Genomic DNA, 27687 nt, shown 5'->3' on the forward strand with positions numbered 1-27687 from the left:
TTTTTTCCACAAAGCACTCTGACATTGTGACATATACCTACTGGTCTCTGTATCAGCATTTCCTGCATCTGTGGTGCTTCAAAGGTTCATTGTAGTCATTCATAAACAGTGCAAGCTTTTTATTCAAAGCACCCCAAATGGGGCTCATTCAAATCCCTCATTTCATTGCATTAAGCCACCTAGTTAATAAAGAATCAATACATTGAAAGAGCAAGGTTATCCTTTGTCTATAAGGGCTGGTATCGTTTTGAACCTCTTATAGTTTGAGCGCTGAAAAGGGGGGCCAAAGTGAAATCTATACTCATCAAGTGGGTCAAACAGAAGGATAGAAGTGTTTGAGGGAAGAATGGTGTTCTCCTTAAAAACAACTGCGCATCTTATCTGGCATCCTGAGTGGTCGCGGAGAGCAGGTCACAAAATGTCAATTTCTCATCAAGGCAACATTGTCCGAGACCACCTCTGCCTTTAATGCACAATTAACCGACGGCAAACCTGAGTGGCAATCAGCATATCACAGCTTATTATGTCAGCCAGCATGCACGGATCTCACGGCGCCGGCAGATAGTCCAGGAGCTGCTGATAGCGCAAAGGACAGATGCACTCAAAAGAGCCATTTAATTTTCAGCTGCGATCGCCTTGTGCTTCAAATCATTCCCTCGATAATCCAATGTGTCTGATAACAATTGCCACACATCTGCTTCCTGACATTGCATTATCTGTTTCAGATACACAGGGTTGGATCTATCGCCTTGTTCAATGACAAAACGCTGCACGAACTGTACTTTCATTTAGTCCTGAATGTCCACTACATGAAACAAAGGAAACAGTCTTTCATCCGGAAAACAATAACCCTGAGCAAGAACAGAAAAAAATGAGAGAGGAAAAAAGAAATCTGGGGGTAAAAGACAATCAAAAAAAGACACGTTTGCGCAGTTGTTGGCAGTTTTAAGAGCTCTGAAGCCTGGCAGGCAGGCTGGAGGTGCAGTATATTGTCTCAGCAGGTTTCCCTGTACCCAACGACCGGCCACTAGCTCTGCCACACCACTCAATCATTGTGAGAGCCTCTTTATTGGAGAACTCTAATGGCCACCCTCCACCATGATCTTAATGTGTGCATTAAATATTTATAAATCCTGGGTCAATAATGCCCCATAACCAGAGCCTGACAGACCCCCACCGTACCATGTGGCTGCCTCCCTCTCAAACACAGGCTGAGGTCAAGGGGTCGCGCAATCAAAAGAGAGCGAGGCTCGCCACATCCATATGTTGCCACTCTTATCAAGACTTTCCTCAGTACTGGTTATCTGTCAAAGGAAAGAAATATTGAAAGCAATATCGATCTTAACTAGCCTTGTGTTGCCGAGGGCCACGCTTCAAACATCTGCTCGTGCATTGTTATATTTCAAAAACACCTCCTCTCAATAATATAAGCCTGAGCGGTAATATTGAACATCTCTGTCTGACGCCGAGTGCCTGAGCATGACTAATAACCGCGTTATTAACAAGCGTCGCCGGAGATTCTTAAAAGTTGATATGCAGGCTGAACATTTCTTAATTAGCGGCGGGTTAATTGTGCGGCCTGGCGTCTCCACGGGTGACTCAGTGGCTTTACGTGACCACAGCCCGGCTGCTCTCCTGTGCTGTTCAGGTGAAAGATTGCGCTCTGGTGATAGCGCGCACAAAAGAGCGGCCGGACAATGAGCCAGTCAATGGAGAGCTCCAGTTGAAAGAGCCACAATGGCCGTGCATGCTGGGAATTGGGCTGGATGATATAAAGGAATGAAACCTTCATTGAGGCCATGGAGGACAAGCATTCAGAAAAGAGGGTTTTGTTTGCTCTTTATCAATCTGCCGTTTCCCATGAGGAAAAACAATTCAAACTGACCTTAAAAAGAGAATATTACCTTACGCATCCACTCCCTATGTAACTCTTATTGAGGGGGCTTATACATTCACGCTTAATAGATGTCGACGTGATAATACCTTTGTGCCAATTTGTGTACAGTATCAAGTCGGGGCGTAAAATTAAAAGGTGGACGACAGTTTGTCTTCCATGCTGCGTGGGCAGTGCTGAGAAGTACTTTTCAAGGATTTGTTCGCGGACAGACAGGATTTGTGTAACCGCTGAGTGATGTGCTTTTTGAGGAGAAAAAAAAAAGAACTCTCGTGAAGTTTAGACATGAGTAGGACGGTGCTGCTGCGACTCGTAAAAACTTTGAGATGACAATGAATCAAAAAAAGGGACTATGACCTTTTTTTGCACAATCCCACATTTGAATTGAAACAGGGAATAGGAGCCCTTCTTTTCCTTTTTTTTTTTTTTAAACGGTCCCACATTAGCGCAGCCTCGTGTCTGTGAATCGGTACATCAGAAAAGACACTGCTCCCCTGCAACTGTACACTGGGAGTCAGCTTTGCAAGGAAAACTCTAGATCCTCACGAAGATTTCCACTTCACTCGCTGCAGTCAAGGAGGATGAGCAAAGTATCCCACTGCTTCAAAATCCATTAAACTTGTATTTGGGTGTCATTTGATACGTCATCAATGTTTCAGTGCATTTCAAACCCACAAAAGCAGGATTTACCCCTGACAGAAATACAGTATTCACTATATTTTCCATTTACGAACTTCACTTAGTCCAAAAATTACGCTGTAAAGATTGCCTGGTCAGGAAGTGTTAGGCTACGGTGATAAAATAATATCACTTGAACTGTATTTCTGCCACAGTCTCCACCACATAGAGCTCCTTTCATAGTACCCCTCTGTAGTGCTTTGTCCAGTAGTTCTGGATATGATATCATCTATTAATAATGTATTGGCAATGGATTACATAAAAAGGGAGCAGAAATAACATCCAATATTCATGCCCCCTGAGCTTGACTGTGTCCAATCCGTTTGGCCCATAAAACCTTAGCCCCATTTCCATATCCGCTGTGGGTCACGACAGGTCTGCCGCACAAAGGCTCACAGAGCAGCTCAACTCAGGAAAAGGGCAGTAAAAATAGGGTGGATTTCTGAACCCTTATGAAACAGCCCCCCTTTGGAAAGAAAGTGAAAAAAGCCCTTTTCCGATTTCAGCGCCTGTGAAAAACCTGGTACTGTATTTCCCTCTTTAATTGTGCCACTTGAGAAATTGACGTGCCTCTGAAACATGGCATGAATCTCACAGTTATTGCAGTCCCCTTGGCAGGGAATGTTGATACAACATCTGCATGCTATAGAAAGTAATGGAAGTAGCAGAGGTGGCAGCTGCAACTCTACAGGAAGTGTGCCATTTTCAGGCAGTGCTGCTGTGAGAACCACTAACTGCCAGCCTGGTCTTGCAGGCAGCTCTGATTGCCAGGACACTATGACAAACACGCAGGGGCTGGGAGTGTTGCATCCTGGGGGATGACAGCTTCTGTTTGATTGTCAATAAGGCTCATTAGCAGAAAAAATGGAGAATGCGAAAAGAGATTAAATGGCTTGAGACAGGGTCCCCCTCATGTTTCATTACTGAGAATTTATCAGAGCTTTTATTTCATCAATTCCACGAAGAAAGAAATCACTTAATGCTTCCCCCATAAAATATAGAAGCTGCATAAAAATCTATGCATTTTAGATATTGTAATGACACACAAGCAGTTCCATCAGAACAGACCCAACAAGTGCTAATGGTCCCTTTAAACACCGTCCACACCTTACAGAAACCTCTCAGAGCGACTCTCATCTTAAGAACAGTGGCGGATGTTTCCCTCCATCTTAGGGAGGAACGGCCAACAAAGCAGCGTGTAAGGGCCTTTCCCTGAAGAGTCCTTGTCACGCCGCGCCAAACCTCTGTGATTATCGTTGTTTTTGCAGAGAGTGTCCATGCCTGCCAATACCGCTGTTCCATAAATGAATTTGGCCCCTCGTCAACGAATTACCTAACACGCAGAACTGTGTATGTGTCACATCCAATTCCAACTCACCGGCTTTGGTGGTGTGTGTCAGCTGGAGGACTTAATCATCAATCGTCAATCATAATAAGCGAAGCACATTGATAGGGCTCCTTTTTTTTTTTTTTTCAACACAGTTAAATAAAGTGTAAAGGGAGAAGTTAAAACTGACCTTGTTAAATTGGGTCCACAATTTATATTCCTAATTTAGTGTATGGATTAATTAGTCTTGTGTGTGTGTATCAGTTTCCATGTGGCGAAGCTTAGACGCTATATCCACTTCATCAAATCACTGCTCGCTTTCATAAGGAAACTCTGGAATGATATCTGTCAGTCTAATCTTGATGTTTTTGCTCAGAACGGGCTTTGCATATTTTTAGCAGCACACTTTTAATTAATGCCTAATTGGACGATTTACAGAGGGACTTTCTCCAACATTAGTTGCTAATCAATAACGCCTATCTCACATCATGCAAAATTAATCACTATGACCTGTTATCAGGCCTTAATGCAACCACACACACACACACACACACACACACACACACACACACATACACACACCAACACACACACACACACACACACACACCGACACACACACAGATATGCACGTGTAACACGCTAACTGGCATGGCATGCATTTTGCACGAGGCTGAGGAATCTGGCTCATATTTTCCGTCTCCCTGATCCAATCCACTCCTCTCCCCCGTCATATAGATCGGAGTCTGCGGGGGCCAGAGGCGCTGACAGAGCCCAGATGCTCCCAGTCTGTCTGGGGGACTGGGGAGACTGGTGCCATGGGGTCCTGGAGCCTCTGAAGTGCCGCCCCTCCGTCAACATGACCAAGGCTAGACCTGCACTTTCTCCAGGCTGAGACACTCTCCTTACCACGCTGACAACCACGCTGCGTAGTCACAGATTGATACACGCAGGGATACCCGCTCTCACGTTATGTAGGGTCGTTCATCAGCCGTTCCTAATTAGAGACCCCCAGACCAACACTGGAGTTCATAAGGTTACAATGACACACTGGTACAAGGTTACTAACACACACACACTCGAACGCTGAGACCTCTCAGGGTTTCTTTCACTTTCTCATTTAATCCTGCTCTATTTCATCAACAGTGTCCTTAACTTGCTCATGTCGAGGGGGGGGGGGGGGGGGTCCTTTGTTCTAAAGAAACAAAACAAGAAAAGGCACCAATACGAAACCTCCATCCTCCAGCTTTATCTCTCAAAACACAAAGATCATTACAAGAGCATCAAAGTATGCCATGTTTGAAATGATATTTCTCTTTGTAGTTGTGCGTAGCGTGGAGTGTGTTGGTATTAGATGCTGCTGTGGCAGCTGTCGTGGCTGGCTGCGTGGTGCCGCCGTGTCAGGGCCTCCGAGGCCGGGCTGTCCCGGCAGACAGACAGAGGGGGGGGAAACCTGATAGCGCAGCCAAGCCCCGCTCTAATGTCTGTCTATCCAGCTATCTGTGCCCTGTCTATCTGTCTGACTGACTGTCGGACACTGCCTATCTGCACGCCGGATACTCCTCTGGCTCCTGAGCAGCAGTGCAATGCTTGCAACCGAGTTAATACGTTCCCAAACTTTTATTTGTTATAAGCATCCAAACTTCTTGAGCAAGATTAAAAGCAGCTATTTATAAATCACTTCTGCACGGTCCCCACTAAGCTCGCGTCTTGTGCCAAGGGTTGCAGGTTGTGATAACATTAGACTCATAAGCCGACATGTATGAGGAGCACGAGATGGAAGCACAGGGTGTGTTTGTTTTTGATGTGGGGGCAGAAAATTGCTCTATAATGAGGAGGGGTGCCAGGATATGAGATGGGAAGTGGGGAGTTGGAGACAGGATATAAGTTATGAGAACTGATCTAATGTTAGGAAATGCAGAGGTTGTTGTTGCTGCGGCTGTATGAGCTCAAATGTATCGCTACGATCGGCCGTGATTAATAAAGCCCGGCCAGGTCAAAACACTGCATTAAAGCTACGGATGCCACCAACCATATCCTCGCTTTTTCTGGGGCTCAAATGAGTGTGTGTCGTATGTGCGGGAGAGTGTGTGTGTGAGGGGGTTAATAAATGTTGAATCAAACGCCGCACGAGACACTCACACTCCTTAAGGGTTGCCCATTAGCGGTGTGTGGGTGCATGGGGAGTTTATCAGTGTCTGGGTGATTTATGAAGTCAGACTCAATATCATCCACTTCACCCACACACATATGGACATACACATGTGCACACACCAACATGCATGGCCACATGCTCAAACACACACACTCTCACGCATGCAGCGCGCGTGCACTCCAGTACTCTCTCTCTCTCTCTTTCTGAAATGGAGGCAGATATTAGGCCAAAATGAAAGGTTTCACAGAGATTAACAGTGCGGATGATGAGATCGTCTCAGCCTCTTTTAATCTAATTCCTTTTTTATCTCCGAGCCAGCATGATTCGGAAGTGGAACACAAGGTACAAAATATCACCGCAAAATAATACAGACATAATAATACTAATAATAATAATCATAACACTGCTACTGAGGCTGATAAATATTGAAATATCATAATAATGTTAAAATTAAGAAAAAGGTGTGAATTATTTTTAAGAGATTCCTTGGGTAGCTCTGCAATTACACCGCCAATTACTGGCGGCGTGTTTGAAGCTTTGACGCTGGACTTGTTTTCCACCCTCAGCCACAGACCTCTACAGACATCAGTATCTCTGGCTGCTAAATTCACAGCCTTCCATAGAATTTACTTAGCCACGAGAAAAAAAGGAGGGTGCTTACAGTGCACTTCAGAGTGCGCCTGGCTTAAATGGGACCCCTTGTGGCTGTGTCACAGCTCCCTTCGTTAGGGGGCTGACTGTAGCCTGTAGTCACCACAGGCATCATTAGCCCTCTGTGAAACCACAGACTGAGCCTCATTCTTCATCTGCCTGTCTTCTGCCTCAACATCTACGCTGCGATGCTGCTCCAGCGGCAGAGAAAGTGAGTCCCGGAGCACGGAGATGATCGGATATGAAATTCAAAAATGCAGCAAAGTTCAAATGTATTCAGCGAGCGGGCCACTTGAATTGGTTGCGTAAAGGTTAGAGCCGAGGTTATTTTTGGAGGGCGGATTATTAGGCTACCTGTTCGTAGCAGAGGACGAATAACTGTGGGCGAGTAAGGGTCGTTCTGAGGCGGCACTAGACTGTTAGGAGATTCAAGAACTTAGGGGGGGAAAAGACTAAACTGTCAACGTTACAACACATCATCGCGAGGAAATGAAATAAATAAAAGCGCAGGACACATTCAATTAAAGCCACTTCTATTGCTAAACACACACCACCACTGCTGGCCTCTCCATATGGTCTTTTTAAGAGAGAATCGTTTATCCCAAAGGGATTAAACGGGGTTGTGATGAAAATAAAATAACGTATAAACATTTAAGTTACAGATAAAATGTGCAGGATGGATTCAAGGTTGAAATGTTGATTTCTGTTTCCCGTTCTGTACTGCCCTCTAATGGAAAACACTACTCAGAAATAAAAAGAGGAGCTCTGACATCCAGAGCTGCAGCGAGGAGAACGACATACAGCATAATTAAGTATGAGCTGAACTGAGTGAACACTACATGAAATCGATTTTTAAATTAAATGCAATTAAAATGATGAAAAGGCAGGATTTGTCATTTTGAGATGTATTTATTTACACATGTCTAATGTAACATAAGTGTAGTATATAATACCTAAGACGTCTCGGCTCTAGGTGGAGTATAAGGCGAGAGCAAACAATGAGATCTAAATGAAGACAAAACAAATGCTTCACTACAAAGCTTTGTAGCAGTAGAATTCAGAGCCTTTATCACTGGATGTTGAACAAAGCATTCACTTGGCAGGAAATTAAAAAACCAACGAGAGGTACAAAGACTAATTCTGCTTAGGAAAAAAAAAAACACAACAACAACAACAACAATGCAAGAGACATATTTTTAAGGGAATAATAATTCTTTAGAAAAACCATTCCAGCACTATCTGGCAAACGCAACGGAGACCCACGGGAGCATATGTTTGTAATTCCTACTGTTCTCTGTTTAAGTTATTTTTGTACGTTCTAATTCTGCACACCACTCTGTATCACATTAACTATGCAGCATCTCTATTCTTAGATAAGAAAGAAAGAAGAATAAACTGAATATCTACAAGCAGCAGTTGTTCCACGGATTGTGCCAAGCACGCTAAACTTTATGGCCCTGTTTGTGTTCTTAAAAAAAGAAAAATCCCGGCCTTCTGTGTGTGTGTGTGTGTGTGTGTGTGTGTGTGTGTGTGTGTGTGTGTGTGTGTGTGTGTGCGTGTGCGTGTGCGTGTGCGTGTGCGTGTGTGTGTGTGTGTGTGTGTGTGTGTGTGTGTGTTTGTTTACTGAATGAAGGACAGTTGGCCTCTGTCATGCTTTAGCCTTCCCTTCCCTGCCTCTCATGGGTGAGCAGCCATTGTTTGAGATGGTCGCCCTTGCCGCTCATGTACGGCCCGCTCTGTCCACTGCTAGAAATGACTCGGTGGCAGGGGATGAGGAGAGGAACCTGGCACAGACAGACGGAGACAGAAAAATCAACTCGGAGGAAATAAACATGTTCATGTTCTGCAAAATTACACATTTTTACACCAGCGGAGAGACTTTTAACTTCTTCTCTTAAAATAAAAAGTTATTTTCCAAATGTATAAATTCAAGACAGATGAAGGAAAAAGCGTGTTTTATTATAGGGGGTTTATACTTACACATATATATATATATATATATATATATTCCATGAAGGATCAGAGCCTTTACAACAAAACTATGATGTCTTGTGAAAAAGAAAGGAAAAAGAAATACAGATCTGCGCTTTTCTGTTCTTTATCCTGAAGCTGACATGTATTGTCACAGCATCACAACAGTTGGAGGTGTTGGTAGTAGATATGTATTATGTATGAAAGAACGTCTGATTTAACGCATAAACGGCGCGACTTAAAAGTAACCAACATGCAGAACATATGAATCTGCATTTTGCTTTTTTTTGTCAGTGCACTGCATGAAAACAAAGTGCCACATCCAAAGTGTCTGGGTTTGATCCTGCACAAATCCACATTCAGGGTGATGGCTCAGTCTTTGGGTGTAAATGTTTTTTACTCTTTAATAGTGTAAAGCAAAGAAGCAATCAAAAATTAATGGGCAAAAACACCAGCAGGATGAATATTCAATCGAGAGGGTGTCAACATTAAGATCTGATAACCCTGTGATCATTAAAAAGAGGAAGTCGGTGGAGCGTTTACTCTTGTTGCAGACGACTGCCAGGGGGGTCCCGAGTTCTTTGTAAACTAAATGGCTGGAGAAAGATTAAACAAGCAAGCCTAAAACACTTCGATCATTGTGAATTCAGAACAAGAAGAGTGGCAACGGTTAGCATGAATCACAGCAATTATTCCCTTTAAAATATTCGTAATGTTGCCCCCATTTTATTATCGTTATAGTAAATACAAAATCCTCCCAACAGCGGCTGCTATGTGACTATATTTCTCCAGTTATCCCGGCTCGATGGCTGCACCTCCAGCCTTTTCTATAAAAGTTGGACGTGCAGTGTGTTTCAGTTCAAATCCATCATTAAACCCGCTCCCATATCAACAGCAATAAAACTTTCCGAGCCCCAGATTAACCTTGCAGACAGAGAAATACTGCTCGAGTATTCCGATCAATACTGTTCCCCGGGTTTGGAGGGAGCGCAGGGTACCCTCAAGGCCTGCGGATCTGCCTCCTCACTTGGGGGGAAAAGAGCACTACACCAGGCTTATCAATACTCAAATCCTGGTGAAGAAGAAGTGCCACAGAGAGGCGAGGATCGATCGAGCACACTGAGCTTTTCACAGTTGAAGCCTGAGTGGAGCAGCGCTACTGACAAGTAATTGACACTGACAATCTGACTCTGGATCTGTATCAGGAGCTGAGGGCTCAGGCTCCCAGCCTCCCTGACGAAAGGAAGGAAATGTGTGTAAAACACGAGACCGAGAGCTATTATACAGCCTGCAAAAGCAACGCCATTGGCTGATGTAATATATAAAAGAATATGAAGAAACTAGTGCAAAACACAGTGGCTTGCTTGCATTTAATTGGTGCTTCGAACGACTTTTTTTATATTATAAATGCCTTTCTTCCTGCTTTCCTAACAATAACAGTGCCAGGGTAAAAACACAGCACTGAGATGAGGCTGCACGCGAGCCTTTTCGCTGCACATATGAGGGATAGCATCTCACCGGCTGTATTTCTGCACAAGAAGTGTTCTCTGCCTCACAGAGCACACCGGTGGTGCCCACAGCACTACATGGGCAGAGCTAAACGGGCTTTGATCAAAGGGTTTGATCAAAAGAAGACACACCACTTGCCCTCTAGCCCTCCATTTTGTACACAGTGGATTCATGGGCGAAATGATGCAGGCCAGGTTTCCGACAAGAAACGGAGATTTGCTGCGAACATCTACAGTAAAGACTTGAGAGAACAGGAACAAAAGGTGTGGGCTTAAAATGGTGCTGTAGGTAGACTTTTAGTTCTCCGTCGCGCTCAAAGGGAGCCGTTTGTTTCGCCATTGCACATTTTCGCACACCTGCAGATTAAACCACACATCCTGCATTTTTAAATGTATTTAAAAAATACCCTGTGTCGGTATTTTTTTTTTAAAGTAATTAGTTGAAAATAGAGCCTCCTTAAGATATTAAAACAGATCAGATGGACTTTTTTTTATTTTATTTTCATTGTGAACTAATATTTTTGAGCACAAATATACCCCAAAAAATAGATTACATATATCTATTTCATATTTAGATGCTCTATTTTTATTTACTGATTTATTCATCCAACATAACATCCATTTGTTTAACCTTTTTCTAAACTTTAATAAGTCATTAAACCATAAACTGTTGATGTAAAACCTTTAAATCTATTGGAAATCATTTGTGGATTTTTCACATGATCCAAATGACATTTTTAAGACAATTTAATTGGAGCAATAACCGATACTTATCTTAATTATAGATGAATCTGGTGATTATTTTCTTGATTAATCATTAAGTCAAGAAAAGAAATAATAAAAATGTTGATCACAGTTTTCAAGGTTCAAGGTCTAAAGATTGTGTTTATAGTTAAATTAAACTTTACCACAAATTGATGTTTTTTTTTTTTAAAGTAAGAGTGAACTGAATGATTATAAGATACATGAGATGAGATGTTATGGTGTTTGCAGTGCTATCTTCAAATTCCTTATTTACTACTGTTAGAAATAACTCACTTTCTTCTTTAGTCTAGATGCAAAATTCAGAGTCATTAAAATCTCAAAATCATAAAAAACAAAAAAGGAACTTTCCCTACCTGACTGAATAAAGTAAGTAAGAATGAAGCCTGTCAATCAAAGTCAGCCACACTCACCGGGTTCCTCCTCATGGCCCCTCCCACCGCCTGGGCGGCTCTGGGGGTTCCCGCCATCTCAGCGAGGCGTTTGTACGAGACGGTCTCTCCAAACTTCACATCCCTCAGAAGTACCTGCAGCACGCGGCTGGTGAACGCGTCTTCACCACAAAGCAGAGGACAGGCAGGGAGAGAGAACAGAGGAAGAGGGTTCCTCATTTAATTATACATCCACATGAGAGGCTGATGACAACAAGACAACACTTCACTACAACGTTGATTTTCCCTCCTTTGAAACAAACTGGTGTTTTGTAATTATAATCAAAAGTTTGACATTTTAATCCGCATTATAGTTTTCCATCATGTCCAACCTCCCATGTTAGAGGTCCATCCCCTCTTCCAAGGGGCTTTGTAGGACTCCTCACAATACTCATTAAACATCTAAATACATGGAAGTCCCTCAATTTGACCTTAGAACTAACATTAACATGCTACACAAGCTGATGTGAGAAAATTATTTCTATGGCAGAAAAATCTAGGTTATGCTTTGAAAGGTCACAGCTAAAATTAAAAAAGTTCGCTCCTTCATTTAAAAGGATTAAGAGAGGCCAAAAAGACTGCAAATCTGCTCCAGATTTTTAATAATAATAATTTGAATGTTGCACACCATTTGTGGCAGTGGGATGACTTTGAGGTTAATCAGACCAATTTGTCCTTTTAATTGCTTTCTATTCAGAGTAGATTCATTATATCATCTTCACTTAAATGGCGGAATTCTTCAAATCATCCACAGCTTAACCGACCACATTAACGGCTTTGATTTCATTAGCACTTTAGCGGTAGCATTATCTTTTTTCCTCTGGATTAGCAGGCGGTGACTGAGAGGCGTGTTTGTCTAGTTCAGATTTCTAAAAGAAAAACTGAAAAACGTATTTGAAGCATCTCCAAAACCTTGAGACATTGATGCAGCGAACAACACTTCTTTTTTTTTTTGCACAGGGAACAAGATGGGGAACAATAGTCTCGTTATCAAGAGGGGGTGAAATGCTTCTAGTACATACATGTACTCAGTCATGAAAATTCAATTAGTGATCTCCCATTCTCTCTCATTTATATGGTCTAAGAGAGCACATGACAAGTGATCTATGAGAAATCCCTCTAAATTGGCATTGTGTGAAAACATGTCACACCCCTGTCTCTCTTCTACAGAGTGAACATCCTTTGCTCCCCAGGCTCCCTCGCTACCTTATAGTCACTCTCCGCTACACAAAGCCACGCGAACAAGGCAATTTGCCTAAACTGGGGGGAATAAGTGTAAAACCTAAAGGGGATATATTTGATTGATGCGCACCCATGTGAGTTCTTTGTCTTGAACAAGGCCCGTAGGTACTGTTTAATAATTTTTCAGGTAATAATCACGCTGTCAACGAGATGACGGGCTGTTACGCAGACAGACTTAATGTTATGAGGAGATAAGATACAACCCTGACATTTCCTTTATGCATTATTCTCCTTCATAAAGCGGGGATTTGGCCCTCATGATGTGCGTTGTTAATATTGGTATCTCTTTGTCACCGGTGGGTAGATGACAACTTGTCCAGACTACAGCTTTGACAAATCTCTGTTGATGCGAACGTTATTGACAAACAACCAAAGTCACGCTCACTTTTACCTACAAGGAGACTGAGCAACAAGCTACAGGGCTGTTCACACCTTCTGTAAATCCTGAGCAGATGTTTTTACCTGGAAGGTTTTACTTCTCCGACAAATCTGGACAAAAAACAAGTGTCGGCGCTCTCATCTGCCGGCATAGAGGTTAAAGAACTTTGCCCTCATCAGTGTCAGTGACAGAGACTCCATGCGGGTCACTCGAGGTGACCAGCAATGATTTGGAGAGCAGTCCCCGAGCCCCATACTTCATAAGGGCCTAATACGCTGTGTCTGGGGGTCAGGACCCTCTTTAGATCGGGGTGCAGTGATGTCAATTGTTTAAATAAAAGTTGAGAGGAACCACTTACATGTTTACAGGCATCCCATAATTATGTCACAGGTCATTACCTACCAGGAGGCCAGGTGATAGAACCACCGCAGAGGCACGGACAGATTGAGCTAGAGTCAAATCGAACAGATCTAGTGATTATGAAGGTATTGACATAATATGATTGATTTGCTCATAATGTTGTATATGAGAGCAATTTGGAAGGAGGAGAAATACTATAATAAACTTGAATCCATCAGCCCGGATAATGATAATGAAGGTTTTGGGAGATGCCTTCCAGCTGACAGTCCCCTCAAACATGATTGTGACAATAAAAAGACAATGGTAGAAATGCAGCTACCTCATTATCCTTTGTGTCTAATGGGAGGGAAGACTTTGACTCCCAGTCAAAGTGTCTCTTGAGTCTGGAGGGATCCGTACTTTTGAAGGCTGACGGGGTGCCCATGGTTCTCTGATTATTCGATATTCTGAAAACGTTCATTTCCCTAATTCCTCTCCACATCACAGGGGCGAGTCCTGGTGAGTGTCTCATCTCGCCCTGTGCACAGCACAGGGGGAGGTTCAGCCTCCTGCAGGAACAGTCATTTGGGCTTTGAAGAGCGCCCTTCCCCCCCTTTGCCTGGCCCCCTCCCTGCATATTCCCTGTGCCGCTTACCGAGACTAAGATCCTCTCGTCTGTTACATATGGATGTATAATTAATGAGATAAGAATATGCATCGTTTTGAGAACTCATGATGGTGTCTGTGTTTTTTGGAGGGGGCCATGGGAGTGCACACACACACACGTCACACACACACACACACACACACACACACACACACACACACACACACACACACACACACACACACACACACACACACACACACACACACACACACACACACACACACACACACACACACACACACACACACACACACACACACACACACACACACACACACACACACACACACACACACACACACACACACACTCGCCATTGCTCTACCTCCGACGACCAGACTTGACTTGTGTGTGATGTTGCACATGACAATCAGTCAGGCGGCACAGAGAAGTGCTCCTCGCTTCTCCTTTCATGTCACCTCTGTTGCTCAGGTATATGGTGACAGCTAATATGAAAAGTGGCTTGTTTTGTCAGAAATGTGTAAATAAACATGGCAACACTTCAAGCGAAGGTCACAACTCAATATTACATGACAAGTGCTGCGAGAGCGCTGTCGCGTTCAGGTTCTCCCACAAGATAACTGAGCAAACAAAAGTTGGTTGTCACAGATTGTAATGACCTGATTAAACTTGTATTTTTTTCCCAGGCAGGCGGCAGCTGCTCGACTTGATGGAGTATGAATTTGTACAGCACAGAGGCAAAATAATAATACTTAATATTTGTGAATTAACAAGAAGAAAAAAGAAACCTTCTATTTTCCTCCCTCAAAAGACAAATACTCCTGATGCTCACATTTAACATTGTTATACTGGCATGGCCTATGGTTCTGACTACTGAGAGCAATCCAAGCCTAAACCCTGTATTTACTGAGCCCCAAAACAACAGGCGAGGGAGAGAGGTGGAACACAGCACAATCACCTATTCAGATCAGGTACTAATGAAGAATTCCATCTATCCTGAAATTTAATTAAAACCCCAAAGACTTCAGATGAGATGCGATTTGAAAGAGCCTGGGGCTGGTACACAAGCACTTGGTGGCGAAGGGAATCACACTGAAAGTTGATATCGTAATTGGTCCTGATGTATTTCTGCATTGCCTTTGCGGGAGCGTGGGACTCATAGCTGTATACAGGGTCTCGATGGAGTACCTGCTCATTGAAAATGCCATCACTCAAGCACTGCAGATCTGCATGAAATTAGAGAGCAACTAAGACCTGATTGCAGGGGAAGAGAGGCACAATTGTTAAATGCATATATTAAAGGTTTTTTTTTCCCTGTGTAGGTGTGCTTCTGGGTCTAAATGAGCACTTCTGCAAATGTTTAGGTTTAAATGCAACGAGCATCTCAGTGTGACAAAGAAATCGCCGGTAATTGTTTTGAAAATGGCACGACCAACCAACGATAAGTTTATGATTTGAAAAGTGAGTTGTCAGCCTGCGAGTACTGTTTGTTTCCTGGAAACAAAAGCGCCAGGGATAATTAATTCCTCGTTTTTTTTCCTGAGCGCCCTCGATCATTCACTCCGCGGTCAGCACCCCCGGTTGAAATGGACACTAATTGTTCATTTTTTGGGGTGGGCTCATTTTACTCGCCCTAGGTGACTGGTCAAGCCAACAATAAGCTCATTCAAACTTTTACCACTATTCACATGTTGTCATTGAAGAAGAAAAAAAAGCTTCCTGTCTGAAAATGTCAAGAGTGGAATTCGATCAGTTTCAAAGAATGTGCCAAGAATCATGGAAAAGCTTGCCAAGACTAACACGCGTGGTAAGAGCTGCCACAGATTACTGAACCAAGTTACAGCTCTGTGTTCTGTTCTCTCTCCTTTCACTCACCCACTCGCGAGCTTTTCCTCTGCTCTCGCACTCTCCCTCTCTCAGCCATAAAATACTTCATTATAACACAGTGAGCCAGTGAGTGTAAGTGATGTAACTGACAATTAAGAGTGAAAGCCTGATCCCAGTCATGGCTCTGCAAATATTTATCCATGACAGACCTCCTTGCAGGGCGGGGTGGTGAAAGGCGGGGAGGGGGAGACTCCCAGTGGTCTGCGGCTCACTGAAGTACGCCTGAAGCCATTCAACGCCGCGCTGCAACTCGGGGCTCGTTTCTGCCGGGCTGTCGTTGACCACACAGCTCAGGGGGGCCGCGCCGCTCCTGTGAGGGGTATAAGGCAGGATGGGGAGTTGAGGTGGGGATCAGAGGAGCAATCATAATAACCAAATTCTTGCTTGAATAGTGCTAAAATATGTCACAAGTGTGCAATAACACGCCACGGTTGAAACAGATGCAAGATGGCATCATTTGCCGAGGGAAACTAAAGTTGTTAATCAAGACGTGTTTAAAATCTTAACTTCCACATTTCAGCTTTTGGGCTTTGACAAATATCAGAGCTGTGAAAGAGGGAAAGAAGCCTGAGAAACTCTAAAGACAGTAATCCAGGCATTTGTTCCAGAAGATCAACAGTGTATTTATATGAAGTGCAGCATGATAGAGTATGAAAGGAAACATTGTCGGGTCATGAGGAACGGCGCTAACAGTTTATTTCAAACAACTTTAAGGAAGCAGAACCAGTTTGTGGAAAGAAAGGGAGTTTTCAAAAGTCTTGCAGCTGCTACGGAACAAAGTTAAGAGCAGTGTTAACAACAGTTTTGACTCTGCTTGGGTCTAGTTTATAGTTCATGACAAGAATAAATAGATTTTTTGGCCAGAGTGGTGCTGGCCAGCAAAGCACTACACTTGGACGCGCATCTTAGCATGAGTAGCTGCTTGGAGGAATTTGCCGATGGTTGAGTTGGCATCACTTAACAGCTGAATTTCTCTCCGCTGCTGACCACCCCCCAGGTCAATGCAAGCAGACTGACCCATATTTGACACTTAAAGACCCTACTGGGAAGGTCTTCTCTTAGCATGTGCATTACTGCAAAGTGGACCTCAAGCTGTGTTGTGGATCTAAAGCAGTCCGCCAATTCCATTAACTGGTGTACAGGACTTATAAATAAATAATATCACCATTTAAGTGCCCCTTTTTCAAAATTGGCTTATCCTGTATGGTATTAATAATAGACATTTACTTTGTTAAACACACAGACCGTCTCTCTCTCGCCCGCCGTAGCAACACGGCCCTAAAGTGTTTTTACACTTCTGCAGGTCACAGTTTGAGCATCGTTTTATATTGGACATGTGAAGCTGAGGTTTACTGGAGTGTTATGACTGAGCAGGTCAGTTTTCAGGGAGCCGCTCTCTCTGCTACTTTGTGGCTGTGTGATGAAAGTCTCCCGGGTGCCGTTTAACAGTGGGTGTAAATACAGTAAAAGGTGTAAATACTCTAATTCCTAAATAAACCACACAGCAGTTTATAGTTGAGTGGTGAAAACTCGGAAACCCACCAGCGGGTCCTGGGCTGAGACCCTCTCAAACAATGGCCATGGCTCATGGCAATCTCTGTCGGCATGGGTGAGTGCCCAGCCAGCCCCTACTTGTCATTGTCTCTCCTTGCTATTCCCCCCCCCCCGCTCCCCCCGCTCACCCTCCTCATTTCCCCCTCTCTATTTCTCTATCCTCCCACTCCAGCTCTTTTGGCTCCGCACCACCTACACCCCCCCCCAACACACCCACCATCCCCCCTCCACTCTTTTCTCTGTGCAAGGATCTTCAGGCCACTGTTCCCCCCCCCCCCCCCCTTCGCCTCCTCCCACCTCCACCGCCTCCTCTACCCCTCCGCAGCCCCTCTTTCTCTCTGAGAGGATGTTCCAGCCGCTGCACACTGACAGCTCGGGGATATTGTGTGTGGAAATGTTCCTGTTGGACCCGCAGGCCCTTACAATCTACCGGACAAAGGCTAGAGCACCTTTGCTTAAGGCTTGGCACCTTTGACCTCCAGCTCACACTTCAGACTTGTCACCGTGGCTAATTTTTCCCTCTCCCCTCAGCCCCTCCGTTATGGATGTGCCGGCTTCAAAGGTGTTTCGAGTGAAACAACATTGACAGTAGTAAAAGTTAATGCAATGCAGTACATGTTATGGCCGGTAAACAACACCAAAATAAATAAATAAAAGTAGAAGAACATCAGTCGAGCTGAAGTCTGTCACCTCGAGGTGCAATGGGGGATTGTTTTTAAAGAGCATGTGGGCAGTGGAGATGTAGCTCCTGCACTGGCAACATTTCCATTCGCTTCAGTGAATTACAAATCAAGCAGCATCATATCATGTTTAGAGTGTCCAGTCTGGCAGATTAGAAACTCTGCCCTTCAAATGTTAGATTAGAGATGTGTGATAAATGTTGGGTTTATTACAAAGAAACTCTCAAAGTAGGAGCAATATTTATATTTATTGGCCCATTTATAAGCAACTGCCATCACTTGTTTGGAAAAAATAACAGAATTATAATTAGTAGTGGTCAAAAATACTATTTATATAACTGTGTTTCATAAATAAATTCTGTATAAATTTGGTTTAAGCTAAATTGTTATTTATTACCTTTCGACTAGTGAAATTCATATATTTTGTCAGTGTCCTTGAGGCGTTTACTATTTCATCACAGGTAAGGAAATAGGAAACTAATTCCAAACTAGCCATGATCTGCTGCACTAAAAAGAATATTTCCCTTGATAGAAGATTGTGATTTGAGAAAATTTCTAATATTGTGCTCCTGTCACAATCAATTTCCAATTACCATAAATCATTGCAGCGTAAAGTGGGACTCATTTGGAGTTCTACCTATTTTCCAACTCTAATATAAAGAATGAAATGAGCATTTATATAATGTTAGAGGTTATTTCATTCATCCTGGAGGAAACAATCAAAAGAGACAAAGGAACAAAAAAAGAAAAAGAATAGCCGGAATTAGATTTGTCAATTTCCTTTGGCATATTCTGTATCTTTAGTTGCACTAAGACTTCAGTAAGACTTTTTCTATCAGCTGCAGACGCGAGAATGGAACAGGTTAACCACAGGATCTAATTGAAAGGAATCTGGCGAAGGGTGTAATGGTATATTGCACAAAAAGGGGAAAAACTCAGAACTCATGCCTCCATCCTGTGAAGCGTGATGGCGCTCATCCTGACTCGATCGGCTGTCACTTTTGACACAGCCTGCCAGAGTTCTCCTTCACCGATCATGGGTAACATGGCGGGTCAGAGGATGAAATAGAAAAGGCCAAGAGCAGTCCAATATTTTCCTCAGCCTTATAGCCGCAGATACTTAACTCAGAGACGTCAAAGACTCAAGAGAGCATGAAAAAAGCCTAAAATGACTGTCTAAAAAGGGAGGAAAATACAGCATGTCTCTATGAATGTCAAGATCCTGATGGTCTCTGAGCCAAAGGCTGTGATACAATTGTAAGCCACTAGCTCAATGCAACGCGTTCAACCATTTGAAGATCATTCAGATGCCTATCTAGCCACTGCAGCACTAAAGTGGAGAGCTTTTCCGAGTGGTAAGCTGTAAGGAATGCTTCTTATTTCTGTTTTGGGGCGCATGTTTTGTGCTCCGCTGTTTCAAAATACAAACAACTCGGCCGGATAAACTGCTCTCCAGATATCCAACAACTCTTATTAGCGAATGTTCGCCAAAGAGGCCGCTACACTCAATCCAATACGTAAAGGTGGTGGTAAAATACTGCAGAGTAGGCAACAAAGCACACAACAATTAGGTCTTCTCCCAACTGGCTAGCCACAGGAGTCAGTGAAGGCATGTATTACCAGAGCCCTAACTCTTACTCCATTACGTAGTGTATCCACACCCCGACGCAGCAATGTTTATCTACAACAGACTACTGAGCAGTTTCAAATAGTGTTTTTAGCCTCTATTCTCAAGTGCCATAGCAAGAGATTCCAATTACCCGAATGGTAAGGAGCCAGTGAGGGAGGCATAAAGTACATTAGGGATCCCCTGTAACTGCAGGGACCTTTTAGAGCCTCCACTGAAGAGGGCCGAGAGACTGGAGGGACAGTGACCCTGCATGGATAGCCTCTGTCAAAATTTGACCACCTCAAGCACAAAGGCATTATGGGAATCCAGTGTCACCAAGTCCTAATTACTGTCTGTGTTCAGAGCAAATTACTGCCTTGTTCCTCTGATTAGCGAGGAGGCTAATCTTCACCTGTGTACGCCAGCACTGCTGAGGGCCCTTGAGTGTTAGCGCTTCGTCTTCTGTAATTTATTTTTAAATCAGTGCCCGCTCCCAAGAGTTTTGAGTGTTTTGTTGTGAACCGCTTACCATGATCCCCACCACCGCCCCCTCACCCCTAAATCCTTGACTAAATCCTTGTTTGGTGCCGCAGGAAGATAAGCAAGAACAACACTTGGGCATAATTGACTCGTACTCCTCTCCAAGATGTCAGAGCGGAATCATCTCTCTGCATATTGCCTCAGTATGTCACACACTGTACACTTCTGCATGTTGCAGATATAGAATCCAATCAAGTTCTAAAACAAACCAGCACAACCCTCGCGCCGGGAAAAACTTCCCGGTCGACAGCAGGGAAAAAAAGGAAAAAAAACAAAACAGCAAGAAGCTGCTTTTAGCTGCGTCCCTGCAGTGAAGGGTAACTCTTGCTCGGCTTACGTCCTCCTGGAGGTTCTGTTTTAAAAACACAAAATGTGCACATTTTTATCTGACTGAATGTTATTGTCTCGTCTGCGTGGGGCGGTTTACAGGTAGTGTGTTACACAGGTGTTGGTTTACACAGGAAATGGCACATGCAGCCTGATTGGGATGGTCCCGAGAGACGGAGGCATAAACGTAGAGCACAGATGGGTCCAAGGGCCACTGGGAGCATCACCTTAATGAATACGCAGCTGAGTACTACACTTCATAACATGCAAAACAATATTCTAAGGCCGCAGTAAAAAATAGAACAAAAATCTTCTGAATATCATTACACAATGAATTATTCATACCATTTCTAAAGGGACCACGTCAAAAACTCCCCCCCTGCTTTATTGATGATTTCATTCAATATCTCAGCAGATGCTTGTTTATATGACAAAGCATTTTATTTACCAATGTAAGCAGTTTATTAAGCACACAGTTGTGTCAACATATCTAGCAAAATAACAATTTAAATTGATAACAATTATGTGTCAGACTAAATATAAAACAGAGAGAAAAAGAGAGACGGAGAGGAAGCGAGGGGAATGCTAGTGGAAAAAAAATAAGTTGTTGATATGGTTCCCGGTGTGTGAGCACATCATGTAAACAGGCCCCAAACAGGGAACACATTTACCATGCCGCTATTCAGTGTGAACCAGGACATTGATTCACAACACTACACGAGTGTGAGAAAAACGATAAATGCATCACCTCAGATATTTCACACCAGCGTTGGTAGTGTGTAAAAGCTGTTGTGACAGCTTGGGTATTAGGGCTGGATAGATGGAAAATGTCTGGCTGCTTATGAATGCCAATGTGAATGGGGTGACGGGTTTGACACAAAAACACTCCACCTCAGAACAATTAGGCTGTTCTCAGGCCCCATCCAGTGTTGTCAGTGATAATGGAAAGCTGTGAGGATAACTGGTGATAAATAGACTTTAACACCCTCCTCCTTAAGACCAATGCAGTCCTGCAGTCCTCTCATATGCTTAACTAATCATGAGCATGGCCAGCAAAATTCATACAAAAGACTAATTACTGTTGTACTTCACTTCAGTCTCAAAGGCCTCTTATATAAGGACTTGGGGGTTCTCTTGCCTCTTTTCTCCTCTTGATGGGTATTTTTTTACAAGTAGGCCTCATGCTAGACAAAAGCGTTTAAAAATTGGTGATTGCTTTCATCCGCTTTAATTACATTCAGAAATGGCATTTCTGCCACATAATACACCCCTATTGTTTCAGAATTATCTGGCTCGGGGAGTAAAATCTACAATATTCGACGATGCTCCCGAGCTAAATCGCCTCTTGAAATTGAAATATGCAGCTGAAATACAAAATAAAAGCCAGCCTTTGCTGCTGATATAGTGGAAGCGCCTTGGCTTTCTCCAGAATGCTATTATTATGCATATCCAGGTAGAAAGTTAATTAACCCAAAGCTTAAGCTAATTATGGTAGCAGAATGCTATCAACCAAACGCTTTCAGTCAGACAGCTGTCCAGAATTTCATTTGCTAATCATTTGTCTTTTGCCGGAGCATATGGTACATTTCCCCACTATCACAGCAACAACAAACAGATGAAAATCATTAACTAAAAACAATGTGCAATTTGAGAAATTAGACACGGATTTATAAGGCTTTGTGTCAGAGAAAAAAAGGCGGATTTATGGCCTGGGAAATATAATGATAATTTTTGGATTTAGCCACTTAGGATTTTAGGCAGACCATGTGACTCAAGTGTGCTGGGAATTCAGATGCACAAATATATTGTTTATATCTATATGCAAATGAGACTGAGAAAGAGAATGTTTATCCGTGTAAAATTAATTACAATTTTCAATAGGAGCATATGCAAAGAGCTTGTTCTTAACATTTTTTAGCTTCTAGCACATTTTGTGCCTGTTTTTAACAACACAATATTTTTATGTTGTTAAAAGTAGAGATCCCTCAGCGCTGAATTAAATCAATTATTTTCAAAGAAATGCTTCATGCATTTTTTTTCCCTTTCTTTTCATAAAAACACATCATAGTGGCTGTTAAAGGGTGATTGATATCAGCATTGCCTCGCGACATTATCAGGCAATAAAGGCTACTCAGGTTCTAATGCAACATGTCATACACAGGCTCCTGTAGTACATTTCTATTGAGGACCTCACAAGCTAAATTGCTTTTTTCCTGCTCCCCCACATCTCAGCTAGCTTGACAGACAAATTGATCAAAGCATTGTAAAATAATATGCTCACAAAATGTCTCGGGGCAGGAGTCCAGCCCTTTTTTCATTTTTCACCCTAATAAAAAAGTACTCTATGATTTCCTCTGTATTATGTGTCTGTGCTCTGTGTGAAAGAGGCGAGAAGCATCATATTTCAGATAATAGTAATCTCCTGTAAACAAAATGCGTATCATTTTTCTGTGAACGCCGAGGCCATGCTAAAAACTAAAGGGGGGAAAAAGCTGGTTAACAGGGAGGCTGGTGCATAGGGCCCCAACAGGGGTTGTTGAGATGTAATGAATTTGTTCATCTGATGGTGCCTTCAGGGCTGTCGTTAGACTGGCAGAGGAGGTTGATTTTAGGAAATGTTCCTAAGATCAGTTAGGAAGCAAAAGGGGCTTGAGACGTTTCTATTAGAAAGAGCTGACGGTCATGGTGTGTAAGCAATACTTCAAGGGCGTTTATGTAGCTATAATGGCATTTATCAATAACTATCTATCAATGCCAGGAATGCTATTGTTGCTGCACCGGCTGTTCAACACCAAGCAATAGTGAATGCTTAAAAAAAAAACATAGAAAGCAAACACAGTCGTATAAGCCAGCAAAGCTTTGAATTGCACACAAATATACTACTGTAGGTCTTACTTTACGTTATGCATAGATGTTATCTATTTTCCTTATCCAAAATATGCGCTTAGAGATCATTTATCACACTGACTTCCTAAGCCGGCACCACACCACATCCAAAGCTGGAAAGAGCCTTGTTTAGTATGTCATAAATAAATCAATGGAAATGGCTGATTTGAACTATTACTGCTACAGGCAGGCTTTTGTGAGATCTACATGTAAAGCCGCTTGCAAAGATAAGCCTATATTTTGTCACTTTATCTCGCCTCCCTTAATGCCTGTTTACATTGTGTTACTCCATATATCTGAGGTGGCTCTAGTTCCCCTGTCCTATGACAATAACATCGCATTCAACTGGTCGTGATAAAATCTAAACATTTTCTTTAATGATTTCTCTCTCACACCTTTGAGAACATACAGACAGCGATGTGATCGGAGCATCACTTATGACCGACATAGCAAATGATATTAAACTGAGAAATGATCTAGTGATGCGAATCATTACATTCATTTGCATATTCCTACTGAACCTGAACACACAAATTAAACCCTGTTCACAAGGAGATGGAGAAAGGTGCTTGCGCATGGTTACAGGACATCTTCCATAATCAAAATTCCATATTATTAATTTTCTTCCTTCAACTCATTAACAACAAGTGGAATGTTTTTACTGCTTGATGAATTTTGGGAAATAGCAGACAGTCGGGAAGGAAACACATGTTGAGGTATAATATACAAGGTCATTAATGGGTTTCCATAAATTACAATTTCAACATACATTTTCAAAAGGATAACTTCCTATCTGGGCGAATTGGAAAATGGTTTAATTTCCCAAACCATTCAAGTTTGTCAAATGCGAATCTGTGGTACATGGATATTTAATTTCAATCTAATCAAAACTAATCTGAGATGTAGGATGCGGACCTGTAAAAATAAGGAATGAGTACTTATTAACGGCGGGTTTAATCAGATTCAGTCGCTTCAGTAAGGCTGTCAAGACCCTAACAATTTTGAGGAATGGGTATGGCATGAAATGCAATCACATATTACATTTCTGAGTGTCGGTCTACAGCCAGAACTACTGCATACAACTTGAGGGGAACATAAATAAACAGGAAGGAACAGTCCCTGCTCCCCATGGCCTGTGCTGACCCTACAGACATCCGCTCTAATCAACTCCCTTGAGGGTAATAAACAAGTTATTTTTCTGAAATTTCAAATATACTGCAGGAAGAATCACAACCACATGCCATCAGAAATCTAATTTCAAGCCCAACTGTATTCTAGTGCCCCTCATATTTCTAGTGCCTGCTCATATTTGCCCAACTTTCTCCGGGATATTTCTTGTGGGATCTACAAAAATGCCCTGCTTCCAATGAGGAATGGTAGCACTCCATCACACGAGTGGATTCTGTCCGCCTGTAAATTTCACACCTTTGTTTATCACGTCACCAGCCCGGCTGTTGTACAGTACCTTTCAGCAGGTGCGACATCCATTAGGATCTGGATGGTGTGCACACCATTCTCACATCCTCTGACTTGGATCGTCCCCAGGGGGCTCAGCAATGAGATGGTCTTCTGAGTGCACTGGCTCTCCCTCTGCTTCTTCATCTCGCTGCCCTGCTAAGGAAGCACAAATTACACTGCGTTCATTGACATATTCATGTGGCAACTATCACAATTTCCCACATACATTTGCATTGAATGATCTATTGAAAACCTAGCGGGCCACCAACGGATGATGACTTACATATTTGAACACCTAGCCTCCAAACAATGTCATGATGTGACTTGATCCCTACATTACTATCCAATATTTCTTTTGTGCATGGAAAAGAATACGCCTATCCAACCAATAAATCGCCCATTTTTTCCCCTCTTTCTGTTCTATATATCACATAAATGAGAAAAACAATGCAGTCTGTTCCCTTGTCTGGTGGGGGATTCCCAAGATAGCTCGACATTATTTTCAATCCGTCATTTTTGGTTGATGGTCGGGATGTTTTTCTAGCATTAAATTTGTTCCTTAGGGTGCAACTCCGATGGGATTCTGGTTTCCAGCCCTTAACAACAGCAAAAACGTGCAGCTTTTCTGACGACTGAGATGGATACTGGCAATAACCAGACAGCAGTTCCTTTTTTATTTTTACTTTGAGGGAAGGAGAGATGATTGACTATGTTATATGTGAGTTTTTGAGAGATGGGGGTTATAATAAATAAAGGTCACATTGATTGCAAGAGTTTCAACCAAGGAAACCTTTCCTTCCTGGAACCTTGATGTGAAAAGTGTCTAAAGGGTACAAATACAATATGTCTTACTCCCTCGCTTTTTTTTTATTAGTACAGGTAATTCACATTCATATATTTCAAGTCACACGTTTGTTGTGTGTTGTGCTGCAAAAAATGATTATTTGAGTAATAGATTGTACTACTGAGATATAGTTAAAATGGTTTATATTTTCCAAAAATTGTGAAAAATGTCTTATACATTTTTTCCAAAGTGCTATTTTGTATTCTTTGCTCTGACCAATACTCCAAAACTTAAACTCATACTGTATAGTTTGCAGGGCATTTAAAAAGGAGACAAGTAGAAATCCTCAAATGTGAGGCTGTAACCTGAAAATAATTGCATTTTGTAAATGTGCGTTACACTTCTGTTACTTACTAGATGCAAGCTACATTATCAGGCAATCAAATAAAACAACTGGAGCTCAAACAAATAACCGATTCATTGCAACCAGTAATTCATTATTTTAATTCTCCTTTTAATTCTAGGAAAACATCTAAACATTTCCTAATTCAAACTTCTCCAATGTGAGGAAGGTCTGCTTTCCTTTGTCTTGTAGTAAAGTGTGTGGGGTTTGAGCTGTGTCAGACAAATACATTTAACAATTGAAAATGTGGCTCCTTGAACCTTAGGACATTTTAAATAATGATAAACTATTTTCATACATTGTTGATATACCAATTAATAATACATTTTGAAAAATGTGTTGCAGGACTTAGACAACCAACTAATACATCTGAAAAATACTCCAGTGCTGCATACAGCTTGTACTTTTAATTTCAAGAATAGATTTTTTTTTCATTTAACAAAGGTTATGTGATAAGAAGTAGTCATGCATTTACAGTATTTCATTTAGACTTTCAGTTGCACCCCCTCTTCACACACACACACACACACCACATCTGTCATGGTATGCGATCACAAATGCGTCTGCTTCAACTTTCTTGTTTCTACTCTTGCAGCTCTCACTGTATTCATCGGGGGTTTGCCTGAACTGACAATAAAGGCGAGAATTTTCTGAGCCAAACAATGGTACAGTGCACTTTGGATAAGCGCTGAACACACTGCCTGCCATTTAGCAAGCTGGTAATAGACTCATAGATAGAATAATGGACTTTGGCAATAATGGCCTTGGCTAATAGTCTACACTGATTAAAAATAATGCTATCATGTTTGTTTTGCGCCGTTTTTGGTGCACAACACTAGTCTAAGTGACTACTTGAATGTTCTGATGTTTACACAGCTCTTCACGGTGAGGAACAACAAACAATAAGCAGCTTGTGTTGTTAAAAATCACTGGCAGCATCCCGGTGCTCGTCAATCATTTGACTCGTTTCTCATTACACTAGTTCCTGGTCAAACCTGCGTGATTAATTGAGTAGAAAGCGCGTGGTGACTGTGTAAATCCCGCATATCTCCATGTAGTGTTATTTTATATTGAGTACATTTATGCCGAAATCTACACGGAGATCGCCGCAAATCTTTAAGCGTGCAAGTATTATCAAACTACAAGAAACACACCGTTTGAAGTAAGTGTGCATTTAAAATGTTATAAATAAAAGCAGAGGTTCTTGACTTAATGCCTACACGAACTAACGTTCAGTAGTTTGAGACTACACGCGTATACATTTAAACGGCATTGTATGTCAGGCTTTGTTAAGTAACTTTAACTTTGTAAATTAGCCCTGTATCTTACAATGAAGCCTTTTCGTCCGTACGGGGTTTGAACGATGTCCGCTTCTCCTCTCTGCAGAACCAACATGACAGAAAGTCTCTTCCTGTTTCTCCAGAGTGCTAGGTCGAACCGGCCAATCACAGGAGGCAAAAGTCACATCTCGCTCTGTGATAGGCCGATATAAAGTCCTCGTTCCTCCCCCTGCCAGGGACAGACACGGAAGGCTTGTCTAATGGGTCTCAAGTTGGGATTTGGGGTCCTTCAGGGGATCCCTAGTAAACTG

At 42.4% G+C, this 27687-nt stretch overlaps 1 protein-coding gene across 2 annotated transcripts; it reads right to left on the reverse strand.

The window, feature by feature from the left end:
• Window positions 1-7594: 7594 nt before the first annotated feature.
• Window positions 7595-27562, reverse strand: LOC307043193 (methylated-DNA--protein-cysteine methyltransferase-like). Of its 2 annotated transcripts, none has more exons than XM_079687497.1 (5): window positions 27426-27562; window positions 24917-25065; window positions 16005-16165; window positions 11360-11499; window positions 7595-8489 (listed from the first exon to the last, which is right to left on the reverse strand). In XM_079687497.1, the coding sequence occupies exons 1-5, from the start codon at window positions 27489-27491 to the stop codon at window positions 8361-8363; spliced, it is 645 nt and encodes a 214-aa protein (XP_079543623.1). In that variant the 5' UTR covers window positions 27492-27562; the 3' UTR covers window positions 7595-8360. The 2 variants fall into 2 exon arrangements, with proteins under 2 accessions (XP_079543623.1, XP_079543624.1); XM_079687498.1 differs by having other exon boundaries at window positions 24917-25062; window positions 27426-27531.
• Window positions 27563-27687: the final 125 nt, after the last annotated feature.

Source organism: Notothenia rossii, assembly GCF_949606895.1.
Source record: "Notothenia rossii genome assembly, chromosome: 6".
Classification (NCBI taxonomy): domain Eukaryota; kingdom Metazoa; phylum Chordata; class Actinopteri; order Perciformes; family Nototheniidae; genus Notothenia; species Notothenia rossii.

Coding starts and splice junctions, on each gene's coding strand:
- LOC307043193 (XM_079687497.1), bottom strand. CDS start 27,491: ATGTTGGTTCTGCAGAGAGGAGAAGCGGACATCGTTCAAACCCCGTAC. Junction 25,066..27,425: donor ACGGACGAAAAGGCTTCATT/GTAAGATACAGG, acceptor GTGCTTCCTTAG/CAGGGCAGCGAGATGAAGAA. Junction 16,166..24,916: donor GATGTCGCACCTGCTGAAAG/GTACTGTACAAC, acceptor TACCCCTCACAG/GAGCGGCGCGGCCCCCCTGA.